At 44.6% G+C, this 23,979-nt stretch overlaps 1 protein-coding gene across 1 annotated transcript in view; it reads right to left on the bottom strand.

Annotated features, from left to right (window-relative positions):
• LOC310861386 (tensin-2-like) overlaps window positions 1-23,973 on the bottom strand; it is a 104,272-nt gene extending 80,299 nt beyond the window's left edge. The window contains exon 1 of the mRNA XM_083768806.1: window positions 23,747-23,973. Within this exon, the coding sequence (XP_083624932.1) occupies window positions 23,747-23,878 (132 nt within the window). The 5' untranslated portion in view covers window positions 23,879-23,973. The remainder of the gene's footprint in view (window positions 1-23,746) is intronic.
• Between the last annotated feature and the right edge of the window lie 6 nt (window positions 23,974-23,979).

Genomic DNA, 23,979 nt, shown 5'->3' with positions numbered 1-23,979 from the left:
TCATGATTTGCAGCATTTTGTTTGAAACTGAGCACTCCTGTGAACTTTGGAAGCCAATCTTAACGAATCAGGATGGAGTCTGAGAAATCTGTAGGTGTACTGTGCAAAAACTTGTTTTGCACAAAGTGGCCTCCTGGTGGCGCTATAACAGGCCGTTCTGGAAATTTTGGGGCAGAGGTTCATCGTTGGCATCCAGGGAGTGTGTGTGCAAAATTTGGCATCGACCGGGTTAAGAGCAAAATTGACAAAAGGGCAGGGTGTGCTCTAGCACCCCCTAGTGTCTATCTGTGCACGCCACTGGTCCTTAGTACTCTTTTATCACAGTATTTCGAGGCTATAGTCTATGATATCAGCAGGAATCTCCAGAAATCTTATTATCTCCCATAATGTGGGCATTAAAGGGACAGAGACAGAGTCCGACAGACACACAGACACAAAGCTCTCTCATAGGCTACACAGTATACGGGCGTAGAAGAGACATAACATTATTTACCATTTAAGCACTTAGCATTAATCCAGAGCGATTTACACAAAGCAAGAACAACACATGGTAAATACATCAAATACATAAAGAATCATCAAGAATCATACATACAGTAAGCTAGAAATCTATACCAGTACAATGAAACTATAAAGTATACTCTACTATAGAGTGCTATGTCGACATAAAATGCTATCTAAATTACATACTGTAAGGTTGTCGAGGCTAGGGCAAGTGCTACGGGCTAAGATGGAAAGAGGTGGGGTTTTTTTTTTTTTAAGACTATGGCGGAAGATTGTGAGTGAGTGCAGTTCTGATTGCAATGGGAAGTGCGTTCCATAGTTTTTGGGGCCAGATGACAGTATATCTGCCATCTCCGGTGACAGACAGACAGATACAGATATTTTTGGATTTAACCCATTCTGACCGGGCACCCATTTTGGTGTTGGCATCATGTTATGCTTTAGCTATTGAAAAATAGCAGACCTACAAGCTCGTATCGCGCCACCGAGTGGCGCGATACGAGCTTGTAGGTCTGCTATTTTTGAAAAAATCTAAGACACTTTTAGAATCTGATCTCGGGTCAGAATGGGTTAACCCTTTTACTGCTGCCATTTATTGAGAAATTAGGACCTAATTCATGCCAGCATTTTTTTAATTTGAGCTCTTATTTTGAAAAGCCACATTTTGCCTCAACCGGAAGTGAGCTTATCCCTGCCAGCTTTACGTTGCCAAGACAACCTTTGTTTACATGATCGAATCATGCCGGTACATTTTAGCACTCCACAACGTCGGCTCGTGCCGTCAAAGAAACGCTGTTTTGACCAAAAATGCCATCTGGGACAAGGAATAGGAGATACAGGCGATTGAAAGAAACGGATAGAATGGATTCTTATGGCGACGGTGAATTAATATGAACGATCCAGTGCAGTGCTAAAAACACTGCTAGTTAACCGGCTAACGTGAGTAGCATTATGGCTTGATCAATCATAAGCACTATAAAAGAGCAATTGCCGAAGGGCTTCGGCAATGGCAGCAAGCGTTAATATCAAATTAATGCTTCAATTGCCGAAGGGCTTCGGCAATGGCAGGAAGACGGTTAATAATGAAACTGTCAGGATGTAATAGCCATTTTTAGAATCTGATCTCAGGTCAGAATGGGTTAATATAGATACAGTGTTCATTTCTGGACAATAGGCCTGTCTCACAGCCCTTTGCCACGCCCCTTTCCAGACCTATAGTGGTGTTGACGTGACGTCACTCCATAATAGACATTACATGTTAAAAAGACCTACATTCAGAAGCCATAAACAACGCTTTTTCTGAAGGTAAACTTTGTTCTATTTGTGTTGTGCTGTCTTACCATCTTGTTTTCTTCATAATAATATTGGTCTTTTACATTTTAACATTCGGAAACGCTTTTTCTGAAGGTAAACTTTGTTCTATTTGTGTTGTGCTGTCTTACCATCTTGTTTTCCTCATAATAATATTGGTCTTTTACATTTTGACATTCGGAAACGGCCTTAAATGGTGCAGAGAAAGCAGGTAGGGATGTAGCTCTGGTCCATAGCCTTTACTCAGACCAGAGCTACAGTACATCCCTACGTACCTGCTTTCTCTGCTATACGCTATCACAAACATTTTGCCCTGTGTAGCCTGGCTATTCCTGTGTGTGTGTGTGTGTGTGTGTGTGTGTGTGTGTGTGTGTGTGTGTGTGTGTGTGTGTGTGTGTGTGTGTGTGTGTGTGTGTGTGTGTGTGTGTGTGTGTGTGTGTGTGTGTGTGTGTGTGTGTGTGTGTGTGTGTGTGTGTGGCCTCTTTTCCACCGGTTGGTTCCCAGTGGGAACCGGTTCAGTTCTTTTTGGTTTTTAGTCCATGTGCCAGAGCTCCAAAATTGAAACATTAATTATGAATTGAGTGGGCAAAACCATACCTATATTAGATTGTTATCACCATTAAACTTCCCCAATTGAGTACTTACACGAAGACAATGATTTATTGTATTACAAATTTTACATTTTAAAATATGCAAATGAGGCATTATGTAGGAAAATATGCAAAATAATCAAAAATATGAAAAAGGTACTACTGTGGAATGGGTTATCATGTATTCATTTACTTGTATTGATCCTATAAACAATTTAATATAGGGTATAGTTTGCCAACAAATTTTTGAGCTCTGGCTCATGGACTAAAAACCAAAAAGAACTGAACCGGTTCCCATTGGGAACCAACTGGTGGAAAAGGGGTCTTTGTGTGTGTGTGTGTGTGTGTGTGTGTGTGTGTGTGTGTGTGTGTGTGTGTGTGTGTGTGTGTGTGAGAGAGAGAGAGAGAGAGAGAGAGAGAGGGAGAGGGGCGTCCTGTGTCGATCTCGCGCTTGTATCACGGCATCCTGCACGTGTGTGAGATGTCAGCCTATATGAATCTATATGTATCTATCTATGTATCGGGTCTGGATCGCATCTTGGTGAACTCTCGCCTATATGTAAAAAAGACGACAGAGGATCTGATGACTCGCCGACAACTTTAAAACCTCCTGCAGTCTGTGGGGGCCACATTAGAGGCCTTGAGAGGAAATATTGTTTGTCCAAAAGTCCAAGGCTTCGTACACACATAAAGAAGGAATGTCCTGTGCTCTGGCCTTGCGTTTGACGGCCGCCTCAATGCTTTTCCAACGGAAGTGACGTGGTTTGACCAAACACTTGTGTTTGATTGGGGGGAGCAATCACACACAACTGTTTGGTCAAACCACCGTTGGAAAAGCATTGGGGCGGCTGCATGAAACACAGGCAGAGCACAGGACATTTGTTCTTTATGTGTGTATGAGGCCATGAAACACAGGCAGAGCACAGGACATTTGTTCTTTATGTGTGTACGAAGCCCTACACGACTAATGCAGGGGTGGCTGCAGGGTAGGTTCATTGGCAGCTGGGACCGGGGGGGGGGGGGGGGGGGGTTTCCTCCCACTGTACGTTCAGCCTCAACTAAAAGGAAGAATACAGATTAACCCATTCTGAAACGGGAACCCATTTTGGTGTCGGCATCATGTCGTGCTTTAGCTATTGAAAAACAGCAGATCTACAAGCTCGTAGCGCGCCACCGAGTGGCGCGCTACGAGCTTGTAGGTCTGCTGTTTTTGAAAAATCGAAGAACGACTGACTTTTTTTTTTTAGAATCTGATCTCAGGTCAGAATGGGTTAGTCAGACCAGTGTGTGTGTCCAGTGGAAACCTCGTGTGAATCTGATCTCAGGTCAGCCGGAGTGAGTTCGACAGAGAAATCCTCCAGACGGGGGACAGACAGTGGACACAACAGAGAATGTGCTTTTGGACTCTCAGTTAAAGCAACGTGCAAGGCACGGCCCTGCAAGAGCTCATGACATCAATTACTGTGGCCCCGCCGTAATGGACAGAAAATGTCCTGCTCCGGTAAGACATGTGTCTTATTTGTGTGTTATTCCATGTGTCTCTAAGTTAATAAAGACATTATCGGTGCTTGTTATGCAACCTCTGGTTGCAAAAACAGAGCGAGGAGAGGGAGGGGAGAGAGAAAGAGAGAGAGAGAGAAAGAAAGAAACAGAGAGTGACAGAGACAAGACAGACAGAGAGGAAAATATATTCTTTTTTAACTAATTTGCTTTAAATGTTTAGAATAAACTTTGAGCAAATGCTTCGTTAATCTATTTGGTAGAAAAAGAACACCCACCATAAGGACTGTAAGTCCTGCAACAGTTGCCAAAAATGGAAACACTCACACAGTCATTGCACATTTCCACTTTTCCACGATCAAATTGTCCCCGCTGTCAGCAAACTGTATCCGTCTCCCCGAAGCACAGAGACCCACTGCCAATGAAGAGCCAACCCAAGTTCTCCACACTCTGCCAGGCATCAGCAGCCGCACACTCTAGCCTACTTAGCTACGTACTCGTTTCCTTTAATAAGCACCACCAGCTGGGACCCACCTCTGTTTCCGTCGTAAACGGCTATACCTGTGACCCCAACGAAAAGGAAAAAAACAAAAGCCTCCGTGCAACGTGCACTGCACTATAGCAGAGACAAACACATGCCGGGTATGAGCCATACACACACACACTCACGTGCAAACACGTATTCCCCCGGCGACAGGAGACCGTCAGCGGAACTCAGGACAAGTTACAGTATACCCCCTTCCTCTTCCCCGCCAGAAATCCCCAGTATTCCAGGACAGCCCACCCCCCCCCCCACCCACCCACCGCCGTCGGCCCACCTCCATTAAAACATATGCCCGCAGCCCCGCATACACACACACACAAGAAGGTTCTGTTCTTATATGTTTTGCCGCCCGGCAAAGAAACTAGGGGGGGGGGGGGGGGGGGGTTATGAAGTCAAAGAGATGCTTTCTAACAAGAAATCCCTCCCTCTTCCTCACTGCAGCGTCCACCCAGGCAGGCATCAAAGAACAGTAGCGGGATTGACCGATGGAGAGGGGTGCGGAGATGCGACACACGCGCAACGCGACGCGACGCGACGCGACGCACGCATACATAATATATATATAATGCATTAGACACCGGCACACACATGACGCTGCTACTCATGTCCACCCAAACATGACAGATACACGCACGTGAGTGTACCCCCCCCCCCCCCCCCACCGGCCCACACACACACACACACACACACACACGTCTCACCCCGTTCCCTAAATACACACACCTCCTGGAAACTCTCCTCCCTCTATATATAAATAGTCTTGATATTTAGACAATGATGGACATTGTTTGGTACTGGTGTGGTACATCAGTGACTACACAGCACGACTGGACTGGACCCACTGACCTCGCCCTGGGCTGCAGAAAGGCCTCTGAGGCCATGGATATACAATTATACGCTCCTTCAGGGGGGAGGTGGCGTTGTTATGCTCTACTCTGGACCCTGGAAGAATACTGGGGATTGTCGTCCATCCCAATCTAATGGGAAACATCATGTCCATCTGTTGGGATGGGAAATAGAATGTCTCTAGATCATTCTGAGACCCCCTTCCCTCTCGTTTATTGTCCATCAGCTGCGAAAACATCTTCCTTAAAAGGGGGGACATCTTTGGTCTGGTTTCTCCCCCCCGAGAGGAATTACATAATTTGACCATTGGTTAAAATGGGAATGGTTTTCCCCCCACCTGACCTTTTTGCTATAAAATGTTACGTATTTCTTGAGGTTTCCCATGAAGGGAAGTTCTGTTTGACCGTCAATTAACTATGCCCATTTTGGGCATCCCCAATAGCTGGGTGGTTGTTGGGGCTCTAAGGCCAGCCTTTGGTTTGCAGCATGTCACTAACCTACTCTTCTCCACTCTTATCAAATGAAGGCTCAAAAGTTCAAAAAGCCCACATGACGACTTTAAAAAGGAAAATAGCAGATTTGCTCATCTACATATGGCGCCCCTCAAACATACACTACGCTGAAATGTGCTCGTGGCGTACAAAACCATTTCACTTTTGACTGTACAGGTTTACATACAGTTCAGTGCCACTGAACTGTATACCAGGGTCAGAAATAGGCTACACTTTCCCACAACAGACAACAGGAACAAGCTGCACCATCTGCTGCCTGATGAAAAGATAATGGATGCTAATTCCGTAATGGCTGTTACTTGCGTACATGTGCCACATCCTCTGGCATGTTGTGTGTGTGCGTGTGCGTGTGTGCGTGTGCGTGTGTGTGTGTGTGTGTGTGTGTGTGTGTGTGTGTGTGTGTGCGTGTGCGTGTGTGTGTGTGTGTGTGTGTGTGTGTGTGTGTGTGTGTGTGTGTGTGTGTGTGTGCGTGTGCGTGTGTGTGTGTGTGTGTCTAAAGGGTGGGACAGGCAGTCAAGGGAACAGAGACAGCCTGTTCCAGAGGTGAGGTCAGTGTGACGCCATGACACACTTCCGGTGACACACACACACACACACACGCATGTGCGCACACACGCACACACACACACACACACACACACACGCGCACACACACACACACACACAGCCTCACTAATGAACTTCTGCTTCTGCTACCATCTCATGATTGGCGACTGTAACTTCATTTCAGCCTCGTCGTTCCGAGACAGACGACGCTGTCATCCTCCTATCGGGGGTCGCCCCGCGGAGCTAACATGACAGACAGACGACGCTGTCATCCTCCTATCGGGGGTCGCCCCGCGGAGATAACAGACAGACGACGCTGTCATCCTCCTATCGGGGGTCGCCCCGCGGAGCTAACATGACAGACAGACGACGCTGTCATCCTCCTATCGGGGGTCGCCCCGCGGAGCTAACAGACAGACGACGCTGTCATCCTCCTATCGGGGGTCGCCCCGCGGAGCTAACATGCGAGACGTCGCGGATCATTCTGTCAGTCGATAATATCGCTGTTATTACTTTGGCTGACCTTCCCCTACTACTGCAGATCCTTAGCGCCGAAAACAGACGTCCATGTTGTTCCATCATGTCTCATGTGCCGATTCCCATCCACAGTGGAGGCGCGAACATCGCCCTTTTACATGGTCTCACGCTGGGTGTTTATTCGGCTGTTTCTGGGTAATATGTCGAGGACAACAATCAAGGCTTTTTTTGGGACCGGAACAATGCAAAACGCATGGACTTCTGGAGTGAGAGGTGAACATGACCACTGATTTGGAGCAAGTGCTGAGTGTGTGTCAGGCCTCTAGTCAAAGTCAAAGTCAAAGTCATAAGATTTGTCACACACGTTTACCGCAGTGAAATGTGTCCTCCGCATTTGACCCATCTCTTGGAGCGGTGAGCCGCAGCCAAGGAGCGGAGGGGTGCAGCCGTGCGCCGCGCTCGGGAATCATTTGATTAGTAGATTTGACCCCCCCCAATACAACCCTTTGATGCTGAGTGCCAAGCAGGGAAGGCATTGGGTCCCATTTTTACAGTCTTTGGTATGTGACCCGGCCGGGGATCGAACCGCCGACCTCCCAGTCTCAGGGCGGACACTCTAACCACAAGGCCACTGAGCTGGACGAGTTGACGAGGGGGGGGGGGGGAACTCAAGTAACATATTATGGAGCACACTTCCAGCTATAGAAGGCCAATGAAAATACAAAACTCGCCGCTGCTTGTCTGCCGAAACATGACATATTGTTCGTACGGGAGAAATCCATTAACGACCACGCTGTTATCAGCCCCGAAGGAAAGGTTTTAGGGAGGAGAATGACAATGTTATCTTGTTCTATAATCCATGAGTCCTTTCCTCCTGTCAAACCCTCCGTTGTGGACTTGGGGAAGGAACTCTATTAATAATGTGAGAACCTTGATAGGGAAGTCTGCCTTGATGGGTTGACATGTGAAACGTATGTTTGTCAACGCACACAACACACATGCATATTAGTAGCCTACACACACACCACACCATCCGTGCACGATGCGCGTGCATTTGCAACTTACAAGCAGGCATATACACTACGTGCACCCATTAAAATCGCCATAAGAGCACCCTGTAATTTGAAACTGGTCCCTGTAAAAATCCAAGCCAACACCAGGAATGACCCCCCCCCCCACACACACACACACACACACACACACCCCTCAACTGTTTACTGTATAGGCCTACATATTTGTTTTATTATTACGTTTATGGCCTGCATGTTATTGAATACCTATGGATTGAATACACATGACCACAATGGAAACAAGCCTCAATTGTGTTATCCTTTTAGCACCATTTATATAATCATGCCTTTTTGCAAACTGTTAATAAATCAATTAACTTTACGAAATATTGAGTCCTACTGGTGACGCAACACAGACATGGATGGAGTCGAGATCGGGGGGAGGGTTGGCGAAATCATTTTCATAACATTTTTCCGGTCATGTTGATTATATGTCCGACTGTCATCAGCGCTAATAATAGGATGACAGTAGAAGGCATTGTGATGTGATACCAGCTTGCGCCATCAACACAGATACATGAGGATATACGCAGTAAACGTTGCCGTGCTTTTTGCTTTAGAGACGCGGTGAAACACAAGCTGGTTTACAATGAGCGCTCGTGCCTGGTCAAATGTCGAGAAAGTTTTGAGACTCGAGGGCACCAAACCTTTACACAGTTTAAAGTTGTCCATGTAGCCTATACAGTTTTGTACATTGTTGTACATTGTTGTTGACGAGCTGTGCCACTGTCTTATCTATAGCCAGCGTCGGCTGTGCGCAGTGAGAGCGCGGGCCACCAAGATCAGAATAAAGTCATGAAAGCAACAATTAAAGCATGTTGATTCTTATAGTGTATCCATCGGTCCATGATCCATTCCATACGTCCCTTATACGTTTATAATCACTCCAATTAAACAGTTGAAGACTCCAAAAGAAGCAAAGGAAAACCTACAGGAAAGAAAAACAGGATTAAAAAAAAAAAACACGCATCACATTTTCGAACTTACCTTACTCATTGTGGATAATTCTGTGTGTTTGGCTCAAGAGTTGACTCTCATTCCGCGGAAAGCCCACCCATAACATAACATAGCTTGCCCGACTATGAGATAACTTGTTTTCTTTACTCCAGTCCGTTGTGTGCGACTCACTAGTGGGGTGGAGCGACTGCGACACGTACAGAAAAAATAAAAAAGCATGTGTGGGAATTGTATTACTGGAATTCCCATCCCCGATTGGTCCGTTCTGAGAGGGGAGAGTGGAGATATTCGTCCGGGATTGGATGGATATGGATTACAGAAGGTGTAATTTCTAGTGGGGGGAGTGGGGGGGGGGGGGGGGGGGGGTCAAGTATTTCCATCGACGCACGTTAACCAGCATGCGCCCTACAGTGCACAGGACAGGGCCCCCAGTCTGTGGTAGATTTTGTTTAAAAAAAAAACCCCACATGAAGTCATTCAGGCAAAAATATGGCATGTCCCAAAGTTAAACGGTATAGCCTATATTAATATTTAGTCAAGTTTGTATCAGTGTGACTGTATAGTCTTTGACATCCAGAAGCCCCATCTTCCTCTCTGTCTCTATCTACAGAAACAGTAGCACGGCAATGTAAAGAGATGACGTCACTATAGTCTGAGCAGCAGCCGTATCGACTTGCCAGACCAAAGCTCAGGTGGTCCCCGGGATGAACATAGGAAACAACTAGAATGTAGATTATTGTGGTGTGTTAGCAGCAGCACCAAGTGGTGGAACGTGAGAACTGCAATAGTAAAGAGTTATTGGCGCTCACAGAGACAATATTATAGCCTTCTCTGTGACATGACATGCAAGCATTTACAGTACGAGTACAGTTACCACCAGGGCCAAGGACAAGTCTTGGCCCTGGTAATTATGAACCAGATTTATGAAAATCCCTCTAATCTGGTGTACAGGTGATGACATGCACATTACATGCATAATATAATTGCAAATTCTTTCTTTCTTTCTAATGGGAGAATTGGCACTCAAAGCCCAAACTGGTGACCACCAGGTGGCGCTAAAAGAGTTAAGGACCACGGACATGGACAGCTGTCTATCCGAGGAAGGCTCTGGATAAAAACATGAATGGAGTAGGCCGATTTGTTTTTAACTGGCTTTCAAAGATAACGAATCTCCTATCTTTTTTGATATGCTGAGTTGTGCTTGAAATGTACTGTAATTCTCCAATCTGTTAATAAATGCATCAATCAATCAAACAAACAATGACGTGCTACAGTACAGTACGTACAGCGCAAGGGCTCACCCGTCATAAGTGAAAACAGCATTGGTTTAATGAGGCTGAAGACCTTAGGTTGTATAATGTAAAACCAAGGAGCCATGAGAACCGACAGTTGGTGAGCTGTGAGGCTTGATGTATCAGTATACACCCCTTCATGGCGCTATAGTATATGGCATGGGTTCACAAAGTGGGGTCCGGGGACCCCTGGGGGTACCTGAGGGAGTTCCAGGGGGTACCTATGCTCAATTAGAGATAGTTGGGAACCAAACTCTCCATTTGTACACTCTCAGAGTTCAATTAACGGTGTTTTTTTTAATATAAAATGGGGTGCCAGAGATAGAAATGCCATTAAATCGGGGGTCCATAGCATTATAATGCGTGTGAAACTGGGTGGTCCATGAAATTAATGTTTCGGAATCACTACACTAGAGCTGTAAAAATCCTCCCTTATCGGGGTCACTGGCATTATGTTTTCAAATGGGGGGTCCGTGGCCGAATAAATGTTGATTTGGGGGTCCTTGACACAAAAAAGTTTGGGAACCACATGGTATATGGCACTGAGACTTACTCCCAATCCAACCCTTGATGCTCAGTGCTATAAGCATTGGCCCATTTCTATAGTCTTGACCGGCCACCGGCTGGCTGGGGATTGAACCCGACCTCCCAATCGCCAAGCTATATTCTAACCACAGGGCCACACACATGAGCTGGTAATGAGTGGGGATAATGTAGTAGTCTGTCTGTATGTGCATATATGAATAAATATGAATAAATACATGAATGTTCATGTATTGAGTACATTCAAATCCTGTGTAAATTATTATTCCATTTGTAACCCATTTGCAAAATCTGTACACTCTCTTAATTAACTCTCTTAACTTAAAACCCATTTTGGCCGGGAACCCCATTTGGTGTTTTAGACATTATGTTATAATTTAGCCATTGAAAAATAGCAGATCTACAAGCTCTCGGTGCCGCGCTAAGGTGCTAAGATCTGCTATTTATTTTTTTTAAATAGTGAAAATGTGGTGCAAATCTTTGAATGTATATTCTTTCAGAGTGAACGCTTTTAACTCAACTCTTTGCTTCCGGGGGGTCCCTGGAACTACATATTTTCAGATGGGGGTCCGGCGGCCAAATACAGATAATTCTGGGGGTCCTTGACGTGGAAAAGCTTGAGCACCGCTGGAACATATAGGTTTTTCAGAAAACTGTTTTTTTTAGAAGACATTTTTTAAGAATCGTCCTCAGGTCTAAATGGGTTAAAGGAGAATTCCATACTAAAAGGCTTTCTTACCTTTAGTTGTTACGTCCCCACCAAAGAGGTCCAGGTGTTATTTTGTGCAAAAGCTCCTTATTGGCTATTTCCCCTACCATAAGCCCTAAATGAATTGCATTGAATTGAATGGGGCTATGGGATGTTGTACTAATTTGCTTATTTCCATTGCTCAAAATTATAATTTCTTTGTATATATCCTCTCTTCATAATGTAAACTAGAACTGCACTCTGTCGAGTGCATACTTGCTTGTTGCACACTAGTAGGCCATAAATGGCCAACTAGTGCGCAAGCAGAGCGCGCATGTACCAAATTGTGCCTGATCTGCTGGGACCAGAGTACGTGGTGTGTATCATTTAGAGCTAGTCATACATCAAATCTGTGCCCGGATTGCTGGACCAATGATGACGAAATGACCATATTTCTTACATACACACCACGTACTCTGGTCCCAGCAGATCAGGCACAATTTGGTAAATTATTTTTTATTGATTATGTATATAGTATACGTATGACTAGCTCTAAATGATGACGTAAGAAATATATATAGTATATAGGCATATACTATATATGTATACATATATACTCTATACTCTATACTGTATAAAGTGTGTAGTTGTAAGTTGATTAGCGGTATTCTGTGATCGGCCTGGTCCAAAAACCGTGACAGCCGTTCCGCCATTTCAGGACCCCCCCAGAAAAACATCAAATCTGTGCCCGTATTGCTGGACCAATGATGACGAAATGACCATATTTCTTACGTCATCATTTAGAGCTAAATGATGACGTAAGAAATATATATAGTATATATATAGTATATACAGTAGGCATATACTATATATGTATACATATATACTCTATACTCTATACTGTATAAAGTGTGTAGTTGTAAGTTGATTAGCGGTATTCTGTGATCGGCCTGGTCCAAAAACCGTGACAGCCGTTCCGCCATTTCAGGACCCCCCCAGAAAAACATCAAATCTGTGCCCGTATTGCTGGACCAATGATGACGAAATGACCATATTTCTTACGTCATCATTTAGAGCTAGTCATACACATACGTGTATGACTAGCTCTAAATGATGACGTAAGAAATACGTGTATGACCAGCTCTAAATGATGACGTAAGAAATATGGTCATTTCGTCATCATTGGTCCAGCAATACGGGCACAGATTTGATGTTTTTCTGGGGGGGTCCTGAAATGGCGGAACGGCTGTCACGACAAATGGACCAGGCCGATCACATTACTTGCGCGCTCTGCTTGCGCAAGTAATAATATCCCAAGCGGCACACTTTACTACTTCTTTCGATGGAAATAAGCAAACTAGCATAACACCCCATAGCCCCATTCAATTTCCATTCAATGCAATGCAATTCATTGAGGGCTTATGGTAGGGAAAATAGCCAATAAGGAGTTTTTGCACAAAAAAACACCTAGACCTCTTTGGTGGGGACATAACAACTACAAAGAAAGGTAAGAAAGATAAGAAAGCATTCTAGCATGGAATTCTCCTTTAACTCTCTTAATTAACATGATGAAGTGAAGTGAATAAAATGTGTAACCAATCTGTGTGGTAGATTGATACAATGCAGAACACAACTCCAGTCAGGGGCGTCATGTTGTTATAACGTTAGTGAGTGCTCCCCAGTCCCCAGTCCCGCCCCCAGCCACGCTGGGGGCTTGAGGTGCAGCTTCATCATAGTAGTCAAAGGGAAGTAAAGCCTGTACTGTACTTTATGCAACATTCATACTCTCTACCTGGCAGCAGAACAAAAGCCATCTTGTTAGCATTTGAATGAATACCGGTTCGCCCAACACCTCTTGGCTCAAGCGCCCCCCACCCCCCTAAAGGTGTGTGACTACGTGACTAGGGGGAGGCGATATTCAGTCTTCATTTCAGTGGGTGCATATTATTTTGCCAGTGGGTGCACAAGCTACCACGCACCCCTGGAGTTGACGCGCCTGACTCCAGTGGTTGGAGATCACCCTGCTCTTATACATTGAATTATTTTAGATCATGTGGTTGGAGTCAGTAGGGCCACTAATGGTTGACAAAAGAGGTTATTGCATGAAATTCAAAGGGAAATATCTTGCCTTCCCGAACTCTCCAGGTTCAGATCCTGGGAAGGACGTGAAGGTTACGGATTGCAGCTTTAACCCTCTAAGACCCAGCGTCGTTGCTTTATATAGCAACAACTTTTAATTATTATTTTAATTAATTACTTAATTATTATATATTTTTTCTGTTCTTTTTTGCACCTAAACGTCATCAGTGATGTCCATTGCAATGCCATTCCAATGCCATTGGTCATGATATTTGCATATAAATACCCCCCACAGAGGCTGAGATTCACACAAATAAAAAGATTCTGGACATTTTTTAACCTATGACTTTTGACCTTCAACCCCAATAAAAGTAAGTAAAATAATTGTAATATATGTTTTTTTGACATCATTAGAATGTCTAGGACATGTTTTATTCATTATTGTGAAAGATATCCCCCAAATGTAAATTATCAATTTATTATATTATTATATAATTATTATAAAAAACTTTATTTCTTTTTATTTTTTTTAACATATTTTTTAGTCTTAGTCCTAGTAGTTTTTTTTAACATATTTTTAGTCTTAGTCCTAGTAGTACAAAGTAGTAGTAAGGTTGAAATCTATTTTTTTAGAAATTAATGCGGGTCTACCGTCTTAGAGGGTTAACACTCGGATAAAACACACACACACACACACACACACACACACACACACACACACACACACACACACACACACACACACACACACACACACACACACACACACACATGTGCTCATATGTCTGCTATGTATGTGGTATGTATGCCTGACTTTGTAGCATGCGTGTCTTTCTACCTCTAAAGAGGCCCCTCTATTCCCCAGCCTCAGACTAATGCACTGGACATTGTTTGCGTCTGCTACCGCAATCCCTTAGTCGCTCCCATATGTGTGAGATTGATTTGCAGGTATGGAATGCAGCCTGTACTACAGTACTATACTATACTGTACACACTGTATATATCAACCACCAATCAGTGTAGAATGTGACTGTGAGTCATGCAACCATTCCCAAGAACAACACGTGGAATAATTCAGTCCAGGCTACAGCTCTCACAACCTTGGAATTTCCGGCTCATATTAAATGAAAAAAAAAGAAGGTACGAATGGATAGATCGGAGTCTCTTGGGGTGGTGGGGGTGGGGGGGGGGGGGCTGGGGGGTTTGATTGTGTGAAGAAATTCTCTTTTGGGCTGATGGGAGTGCATATGGTGTTGAGAGGCAGTTGGAAGTGCTGGCAGATACATGGATGGGAGAGAGAAGGGGAGAGATGAAGGTGAAAGATGAAAATGCGCGCCCGATGCAATATATACTCGGTGAGAAAGGAGAGAACGGAGGGGGTTGGGAACAAAAAGAGTTGTGCTGCGTGTTTGTGTGTGTGTGTGTGTGTGTGTGTGTGTGTGTGTGTGTGTGTGTGTGTGTGTAACGTGCAGATCATGCATGGGGTTTAAGGTTTGGGGTCGTGTTGACTGTGCATGCAGGGAAGGGACTATAGGGCATCATTTGTTTGATTCAGCCACTGTGACGTAATACAAGCATTGGTCGTGTTCTCAAATCGCACACGGCACCGTCAGAGAAAAGAAAATCACACTCATGCGACGCGAGGGGTGGCGCTTTTGTTTGCTTTTGAACGTCTGCAGGGGCATAAAAAAGACTTGGCTGCCACATGACGTCATGGGGGGGGGGGGGGGGGGGGGGGGGGGGCTGCTTAAAGCAAAAACATAAATACAAGTCCATATACTTGGCTTTCACACATGAAAGCCAGACATTGGAGGGGATATAGCACCCCTCAGAAATGAGGGGGGTCTCATGCATGAGACACGCCTGTAATGAGACCCACAATCAGGTAGAATCACGCACCCTCCATTGGGTGATCATTTGTTCGTGGCATTCCGGACACAGACGTTCCTTCAGCCGGACTAATAAATGTAGACATAACACAGCAGTAATTATGACCACCACGACGTCAGTGCATGCATATATATATTCACTCAACATATCGAACTGAACTTAGTGCGACAGGAGAGACATCATCTGCTCTGGTCCACTAATGACATGCTATAAAGCTGCTGGTCTCGCCAGGTGCTTCTGGCCTATATAGCGATCGAGCGCCAGAACGGAGGATTTAGACTATAGTAGGGCCGAGGGAGTGGAAAGGCTATGCAGCGCCATGGAGGTAAATGAGAGAGGGGTGGACTGAGTGGGAACTACGGCCAAGAGGAAATGAGGGGAGGAGGGGATAGAGGGAGGAGAAAGGAGACTGTGTAGTTTTGAGGAATGATTGTGTAAGACCACACTAAGCCAAAGGCTGATAAGCTACAGCTGTTGAAGGAGTGAAAGAGAGAGAGAGAGAGAGAGAGAGAGAGAGAGAGAGAGAGAGAGAGAGAGAGTGGGTTGAGTGGTGGGGTGAACTAGAGGGGTAAAGAAGTGACTAAGTGAGAGAGTGACAGAAACAGAAAGAGAGAGAGAGAGAGCTGGAGAGAAGAAAGACAGACAAAGAGTCATGAGCACACACACACCCATACACAAGCGGAACCAGACTGCGCTCTGCTTGGAGGCATCCTGAGAATTACAGTGTTTACGTTTATTGTCGATGAGAGTTTAATAAAGCACTGAACCGTTTCCATGGCAGGTACCCTGCACCCCCCCCCCCCCACACACACACACACACACACACACAACATAAACACACGTGCACGCACGCACACACACACACACACACACACACCACATGTTCTCTAGACAGACTCTTTCAAAACACACTCTTGGAATGGCATTTTATTGGGGGGCGAGGGGTGAAAGGAAAGAAAATATCTGGTGCGTAATTCGCTGTGCGGTGTTTCTTTAAAGGGTGGTGCTGGTATTTGTTGGGGTTTTGTGCAGATCTTTGGATAGAGGAGAAGGTTTATGTGTTTAAATTCCCTCTTCCCACCATTGCCTTTCATGTGACCCCCTTCGAGCCCATATACCCCGAACATACGCAAAAAGAGCATTCCTCAAGTACTGGGTTGGACTTTGGGACCGGTCATTGTTCTGGAGCTGCTCTTCTACTCCGGCCACCCCCCCCCTGAGTCTGGACCCCGGGTCCTGGACACAAGTATTTGCTATGTGGACATTGTAAGAAGTAGCACATTCTCTTCTATTCTAATCTGAAGTTTCAGGTGAGTTCATAAGGAGATACTGCACACAGTGTTGGAACCAAATGCAGGCACTTTGGGCAAGTACAGGTCATGTTCTACTTGTCTAAAGGCCATGTGCCCACTTGCCTGGAAAGTAAATTGTCCATTCTAACATAATACTGTAAAAGTTGAATTGCCGTTCGATTTAAGATTATTATTATTATTTTGTTTGGGACTACCGGTATGTGAACGGTCATACATTTATGTTTATGCCAAATTAACCTACATAGCGAATATATGACTATATTCAGACTAATAGTTTTCGTCCAGTGCTTCGATGCGTATGTCGCTGTGACGCCGTTTGATGCGAATGCGCCGTGCCAGCGTATGACGTAATGACTACTTGTGCTTGATATGGCAGTGGTGTCAGATTACATACATGTATACATACATGTATACATACATGTATACATGGGGGCATTACCTTTAATCCTCCCGACACTAAAACATATCGTCATTACGTCACCATCGAAAACCAATTACACCCTGGCATTGGGTCCTTTAATCCACGTCTTCATTACGTCATCATTGAGAGCTAGTTGTACCAGTTATACCCTGACGTCATTATGCTGCTACGGTACATACTGTACGCATCAAACGGGGCGTACGCACAGTAACCACAGTATGCCGCTAATCAACTTACAAATCACATATACATATAGAGGCATTTCCTTTAATCCACCCGACACTGATCGACATATACGTCACCATCGAAAGCCGCCACTCATCCGTATTAATTACAACATTACCTAATTGATTGTTGTTAATTTACGTAACGAAAGAATGAATTTGAATTTGACAGTACTTGCGTGCTCTGCTTGCGCACTAGTAGGCCATTTATGGCCTACTTGTGTGCAACAAGCATGTAGGCACTCGACAGAGTGCAGTTCTAGTTATTTTATATTTTTAAGTGTATCAACATTGAAAACAGCACATTATAAATATTTCTCATAAATGTTACTTTTCCACAGACCAGAAGACAGAGCGCTCTGGCCACGTTCAGGCCGGGTTAGTTTTCTTTTTTTCTATTCTTTATCCTGTAGGCCTATATGATTTGTATGAGGAACCAAAACCCTATAACTCTACGCTTGTGTACGAGATGTAGGTCTAACAATAAGAATCTTGTTTCTTGAATGCCAGCTTTAAGTTGAAGTTAATTCTAGAGCCCAGTTGGGGTGTATTTTTAACTTTGACTGGTCAGTGTAACTTCCTGTGCTGAGAGATTGTTTGTAGTGAATGCCTGTGGTTCTTGGGTCTGGTCAGCCATAGAGTTGTTGTTGTTGTTGTTGTTGTTGTTGTTCATGGGGAATTCAAGGGGAAGCACTACACAAATACATGTAAAGCATATAAAACCAGCCTCTTAACCTCAGCTCTCTATTATTTTCACAGAAACGAGGCGGCCGTGCTCTGACTAAAAGTATTTCAATGAGAAAACATAGAAATTATATACATAGGTTTGGAAGCGAGAGTCATTGTTTTTAAAATGCCTACATAGGTTTTATGTCCTCTCCTGACAGAGATAATTGAGGTCATTGCAACTGAACTGTTAACACCTGATTCAACCCTATAGGTCTGCTGCATGGAAGACCAAACATCTACCACTCAGGGACAGGGAGGGAATCCCCAATTGGCGATTGCGCTTATGGGCTTCAGTTTGACTTGTTCGACCAATAAAGTACCCTACCAGGGTCAAAGGTTCTCAATGGAAGAGGAGGGAGACCAGCCAGCACTGCAGCCGTGCTAGCTATTAACAAACATATACTCTGTGATACAAATTGGGTAAAATACCATTTATGCATAATATGTAACTCCTGGATTATGCTGCTTTAATTTATCCATTTGTACACTCAGGATTTCCGTAAACGAAAACAGTGCAAATGTTTGTGGTAATGCCCTCACAGGCTCACACGGTGCTATATGAGAATTGAGAATGGGAAGCTCAGGACAAAACATAATATAAACGTGAAGCCAAACAATAATAGTAATACAATGCTCGGGGGCAAAAACTAAAAGCAACAAAAAGCCTGCTCTCATTACAGGCGTCCCCTTATCTATCACTGGTTCATTCATAGCAGTTAAAGATTGGACGGGGGATGTGTAAATAAATATAATTCCAATTGCCAAGTGATTCAGTTAAAGGACCACTTCACCACTTTTCAACCTATCTTCATATAATAGGTCCTCACTAATAATCTTGAAAAAATGGCGCAATTCTTTCCTACTCGGTCTGTGTCTCATAGGAGGGCTGTGGGGCAGTTCAGAAACCGTCTTCCAGTGACATCATCGATGGGGAATACAAATTGAAAATCGAAAACATTTCGAAAATCTAAAAATGTTTGTAAAAGGATATTGTTTAAAAAAAAGAATATGCCTAATGATGATGTCATTTCTAAACTGCCCACAGCCCTCCTATGAGACACAGAATGAGTAGGAAAAACATCGTGCCATTTTATCATGATAATTACTAGTGAGGACCTATTATATGAAGATAGGTTGAAAAGTGGTCCTTTAATAACTTTGATCGTTGTTTATGTGGATCTGGATGCTGTGTCTGCTCTCTGCCTCTGACTTTAACATATTCTGACCTGAGATCAGATTCATACGAGTTTTCCGCTGGACACACACTGGTCTGATTAACCCATTCTGACCTGAGATCAGATTCTAAAAATGTCAGTCGTTCTTCGATTTTTCAAAAAATAGCAGACCTACAAGCTCGTATCGCGCCACTCGGTGGCGCGATATGAGCTTGTAGGTCTGCTATTTTTCAATAGCTAAAGCATAACATGATGCCAACACCAAAATGGGTGCCCGGTCAGAATGGGTTAACATATTCACAGCTCACTAACGTTACAGTGAGTTGATGTGAATATTAAGACACGGAAATCAATGAGGAATTTCACTTGTCCACTAAATCCTCAGTGAACTTGATTGTTTATGGACATTAGTATTATTTTGTTTTGTGTGAAACGTTCCACAAGGCTTGACAATTGATTTTCTTTTTGCGACCATAATGGATCGCAGACTACTATGAATTATAACCTGTCGCTCCGTCAGTCACGCCACCATATATGGCCGTCAGTCCATCACGCCTCGTGACACGCTCCAAATATGGCCGTCTCCATACTGTATACTGTATGAATTAAGATCATGACACTGACCTCATCAAACCCTGGATATGGAGAAGACTGGATCATCACCTATAGATCTGCATGTATATGGAGCCGGGCAGCAACGCTGCATCTGACCTCAAACCTCAAACCCTAAGATCTCCATATATGGAGCTGACCTCTTCTGACATTCCAGCAGCCGGCAAAAACTAAATGATGGGCCCTCATCAAACCCTGTACACTCAAGCCACTGCCCCCTGCTGCCACCCTCAGATCTCCATATATGGAGATGACCTGTTCTGACATTCCATAATGTTGATCTGACCTCATCAAACCCTGTACACTCAAGACACGCTCCATATATGGCCAGTACAGAATTCATTCCATATGTTGATCTGACCCCCCCATGCCAAAGCGCCAGCGCTCGCATGGTATATCACATATATACTTGTGATTTAGAATTTGAGATCTGTGTATTGCTTACTTATTGCAGCTGGCATGCAGACAACTTGGAGCCACAAGTACCGGTAGTGCATATAACATGTTCTCCTAGGCCTCTATTTACTGGAAACCATTCTTATTATCCTCCCAAGTGAATATTGCATCATATTGCGTTGGAAGAGAATCAAAATCATAATGTGCAAAACAAAAGCAGTCGACAGGCATTATCTGAGTCACGCTATTCAGGACTTTATCTGGTTGTTTGTTGACGTTCTACTCTACTGACTATCAACAAAATAGTTCCCAGATCCCGTGTTCACTCAGCTGAGATCTTACATCACCAGGCCCTCAAGAGTTTTAAAGTAAAACACAAGAAAACAAACCAAATGTATCAACACAGATCATTGTGAAACGGTTTCTGTTTGAGTGAGAAACTGCAGATCTAAAGACAAAATACGGATAAGAAAAACATCTGCAGGGTGATTTCTCGGACTGTTACAGAATGTTTTAGACTGTATGAACGTATAGTCTCTCAAGAAGACACGCTGTTGACTCAATTCAAAGGAAAAGCTGTTTTTCCTTTGCTTTTGCCCAATGGGTTCCCAGATGGATATGAACCCGCATGTCCATTATTGTGACTCATTGTAACACTGCAAGTCTGACTATACTGGTCGAAGAAGAAGAAGCATAATAATAATAATACTGAGAAGAAGAAGAAGAAGAAGAAGAAGAAGAAGAAGAAGGTGATGATGATGACGATGACGATGACGATGAAGCAGAAGGAGAAGAAGATGAGGCGGAAGAAGAAGTAGATGATGATGATGACGATGGCCAGAAGCTATAGCACAAGAGCAAACAGGATAAACAGCATGGACAGTTTCCCATCCTCTCAGATGGTCAGGGGGACAGTTTCCCATCCTCTCAGATGGTCAGGGGACAGTTTCCCATCCTCTCAGATGGTCAGGGGACAGTTTCCCATCCTCTCAGATGGTCAGGGGGACAGTTTCCCATCCTCTCAGATGGTCAGGGGGACAGTTTCCCATCCTCTCAGATGGTCAGGGGGACAGTTTCCCATCCTCTCAGATGGTCAGGGGGACAGTTTCCCATCCTCTCAGATGGTCAGGGGACAGTTTCCCATCCTCTCAGATGGTCAAGGGGACAGTTTCCCATCCTCTCAGATGGTCAGGGGGACAGTTTCCCATCCTCTCAGATGGTCAGGGGGACAGTTTCCCATCCTCTCAGATGGTCAGGGGGACAGTTTCCCATCCTCTCAGATGGTCAGGGGGACAGTTTCCCATCCTCTCAGATGGTCAAGGGGGGGGGGGGGGGGGGGGGGGGGGGAGGATCTCCGTGCTTCCCACGCCCACGCAGCAGGGTCAGCTGCAGCACCATGACGTAGAAGCAGAGGTCTACACATTCCCACGCTGTTCAGCACGTGATATATTATGGGAACCATATATATAGGGACTGTATGACACGGCGAAGCCAGACCAGCAGATATGTCATGCACACGTGCGTGCAGTGCACAGACACTGCACAGACGCTTGGAAAAGCGAGAGCACAGAAACATTTTGAACCCACTTAACCCGTGTTTCTATATGTGTCAGTCGGTTCTTCGGTTTTTCAAAGATAGCAGACCTATACAAGCTCGTAGCGCGCCACTCGGTGGCGCGCTGTGAGCTTGTAGGTCTGCTATTTTTCAATAGCTAAAGCATAGCATAATGCTAACGACCAAAAGGGGTTCCCGCCCCAGAATGGGTTAAGCTCTATACTTTAAATGGCTGATATATAACCTCGCAATGTACTTGTGTTGCGTCACAACCATAGACTGTAAAGAATATGGACAAAGCGTTCCCCCGGGTCTAACATGAACGTAAAATGAAGCCTGTCAGTCCTTGAATTGTACATCGGCATCTTTCTAGATCCGTTTTGGCCCAGCTGGCCCATTGGCTGGCCCAGACAACGAGGCGGGACTTCCCCCCTTCTTCTCCGTTGGTTTTTATTTTGACTCGAGTGGGTGCATGGGGGATCCCGTTCATAGACTGTAACGGTAGCCACGCCCCTCAGAACATACGCGACTTTATGGTCATTTCTTTAATAAATGGGACCATCATTTTCCAAAAAGAATATTATGACATTAGAAATGAGACTTTAAACTAGTGACTGGAAGCAGAAAGTATTCATGACCATGTTTATTAAGGTAATACAGTCTAGGTGAAGTTGGGCCCAAATACATGGGCCTCTATGGAGCTGGATGGGTCTTTTTGGGTCCAATGAACATCTTTGAAAATCTTCTCTCTCTCTCTCTCTCTCTCTCTCTCTCTCTCTCTCTCTCTCACACACACACACGTGAGCACATGTGAACGCGCAATCGCGCATCTAACACAAATGGTTAGGTGTGTCGTGTCCTATAGAGTCGTATTCCACTTTAAGACCAGTCTTTGTCTGTTCATATTATGGTAATGTCCTTGCGGTATGGTGGGGGCCATGACAACAGCACTATTGTATGTGGACAGATGTTGGCCACAGCTTGGAGATGCCATCATCCATTAAGCACATCATCTTATCAAGAAGCCCAGGCGTGCATTCAGCAAAACATCACCAAGACAAATCCAATCAATCGTGTCATTTACCCAATGGCTTCTTTCCATGTAAATGAGGGATAGGGCTGTATTTTGCGTGTCTTAAGTACCAGGTCTTATTACTTAACTTAAGACCTGGAGGCGTGGTCAATAAGAAGCTGTATTTTGCGTGTCTTAAGTACCATTAAGACACGCAAAATACAGTTTAAAGTCTCCATCCCTCCCTCAAAGAATACATTTTAGCGTCAAGTTTCCAATAGGCATAAGGATTAACAAAACTCTCCATTTGACTCCGATTCAATATGAAACTTCAACCTCGACAGGCAGGTACAAAACGCAATTTACAACAAATCCTCAATATTGATGACTTATTGTAGTTATACTCTCTCATACTGAAGGTGATTACTGATTATATATGCTGTGCTTTTTCTTTCCATTTTTCTTGGTACTTTTACAGTAGCCTACACACGGGAGATATGCAAGCTGTCCCAGTGCAGTGAAGCTCAAGTCAGCTCAGTCTTGCCATGGGTTTTGCATCACGAAGAGCAAAGCTGTGAAATTGCTGGGAATGTTCCTGAAAGACCATATAGGCCTGAATGCATGTGCATGCATATGCATATACCTGTGTGTGCATGATAAACATGTTGTGTGTGTGTGTGTGTGTGTGTGTGTGTGTGTGTGTGTGTGTGTGTGTGTGTGTGTGTGTGCGTGTGCGTGTGCGTGTGCGTGTGTGTGTGTGTGTGTGTGTGTGTGTGTGTGTGTGTGTGTGTAAAAAAACAACCTGTCACATAACTGAATCAAGAATCACATACTATGTACACAGCATGCACAGCCACTTGTTACACACACACACACACACACACACACACACACACACACAAACACACACACACACGCGCGCGCGCGCGCGCACACACGCACACGCACACGCACACTGACCTTGGTAAGCCTCATTCTGCCACTGTCGCTCCTCTCCGGGCTCCTTCTCTTCAGGGACGAGCTTCTGACCACTGGCACCGCTTGAAGCTCGTCCTCCGGCCCGCACCAGTCCCAACTCAGGGTGCAACCCATATAGATGGCCGGAGCCCACCCACCCGGACCTCTCTCTATCTCTCTCTCTCTCTCACACACACACACACACACACACACACACACACAGACTCTCTCTCTCT

Source organism: Protomyctophum parallelum (assembly GCF_964188405.1).
Source record: "Protomyctophum parallelum genome assembly, chromosome: 7".
NCBI lineage: Eukaryota > Metazoa > Chordata > Actinopteri > Myctophiformes > Myctophidae > Protomyctophum > Protomyctophum parallelum.
This window is presented reverse-complemented; position numbering and strand designations above follow the sequence as displayed.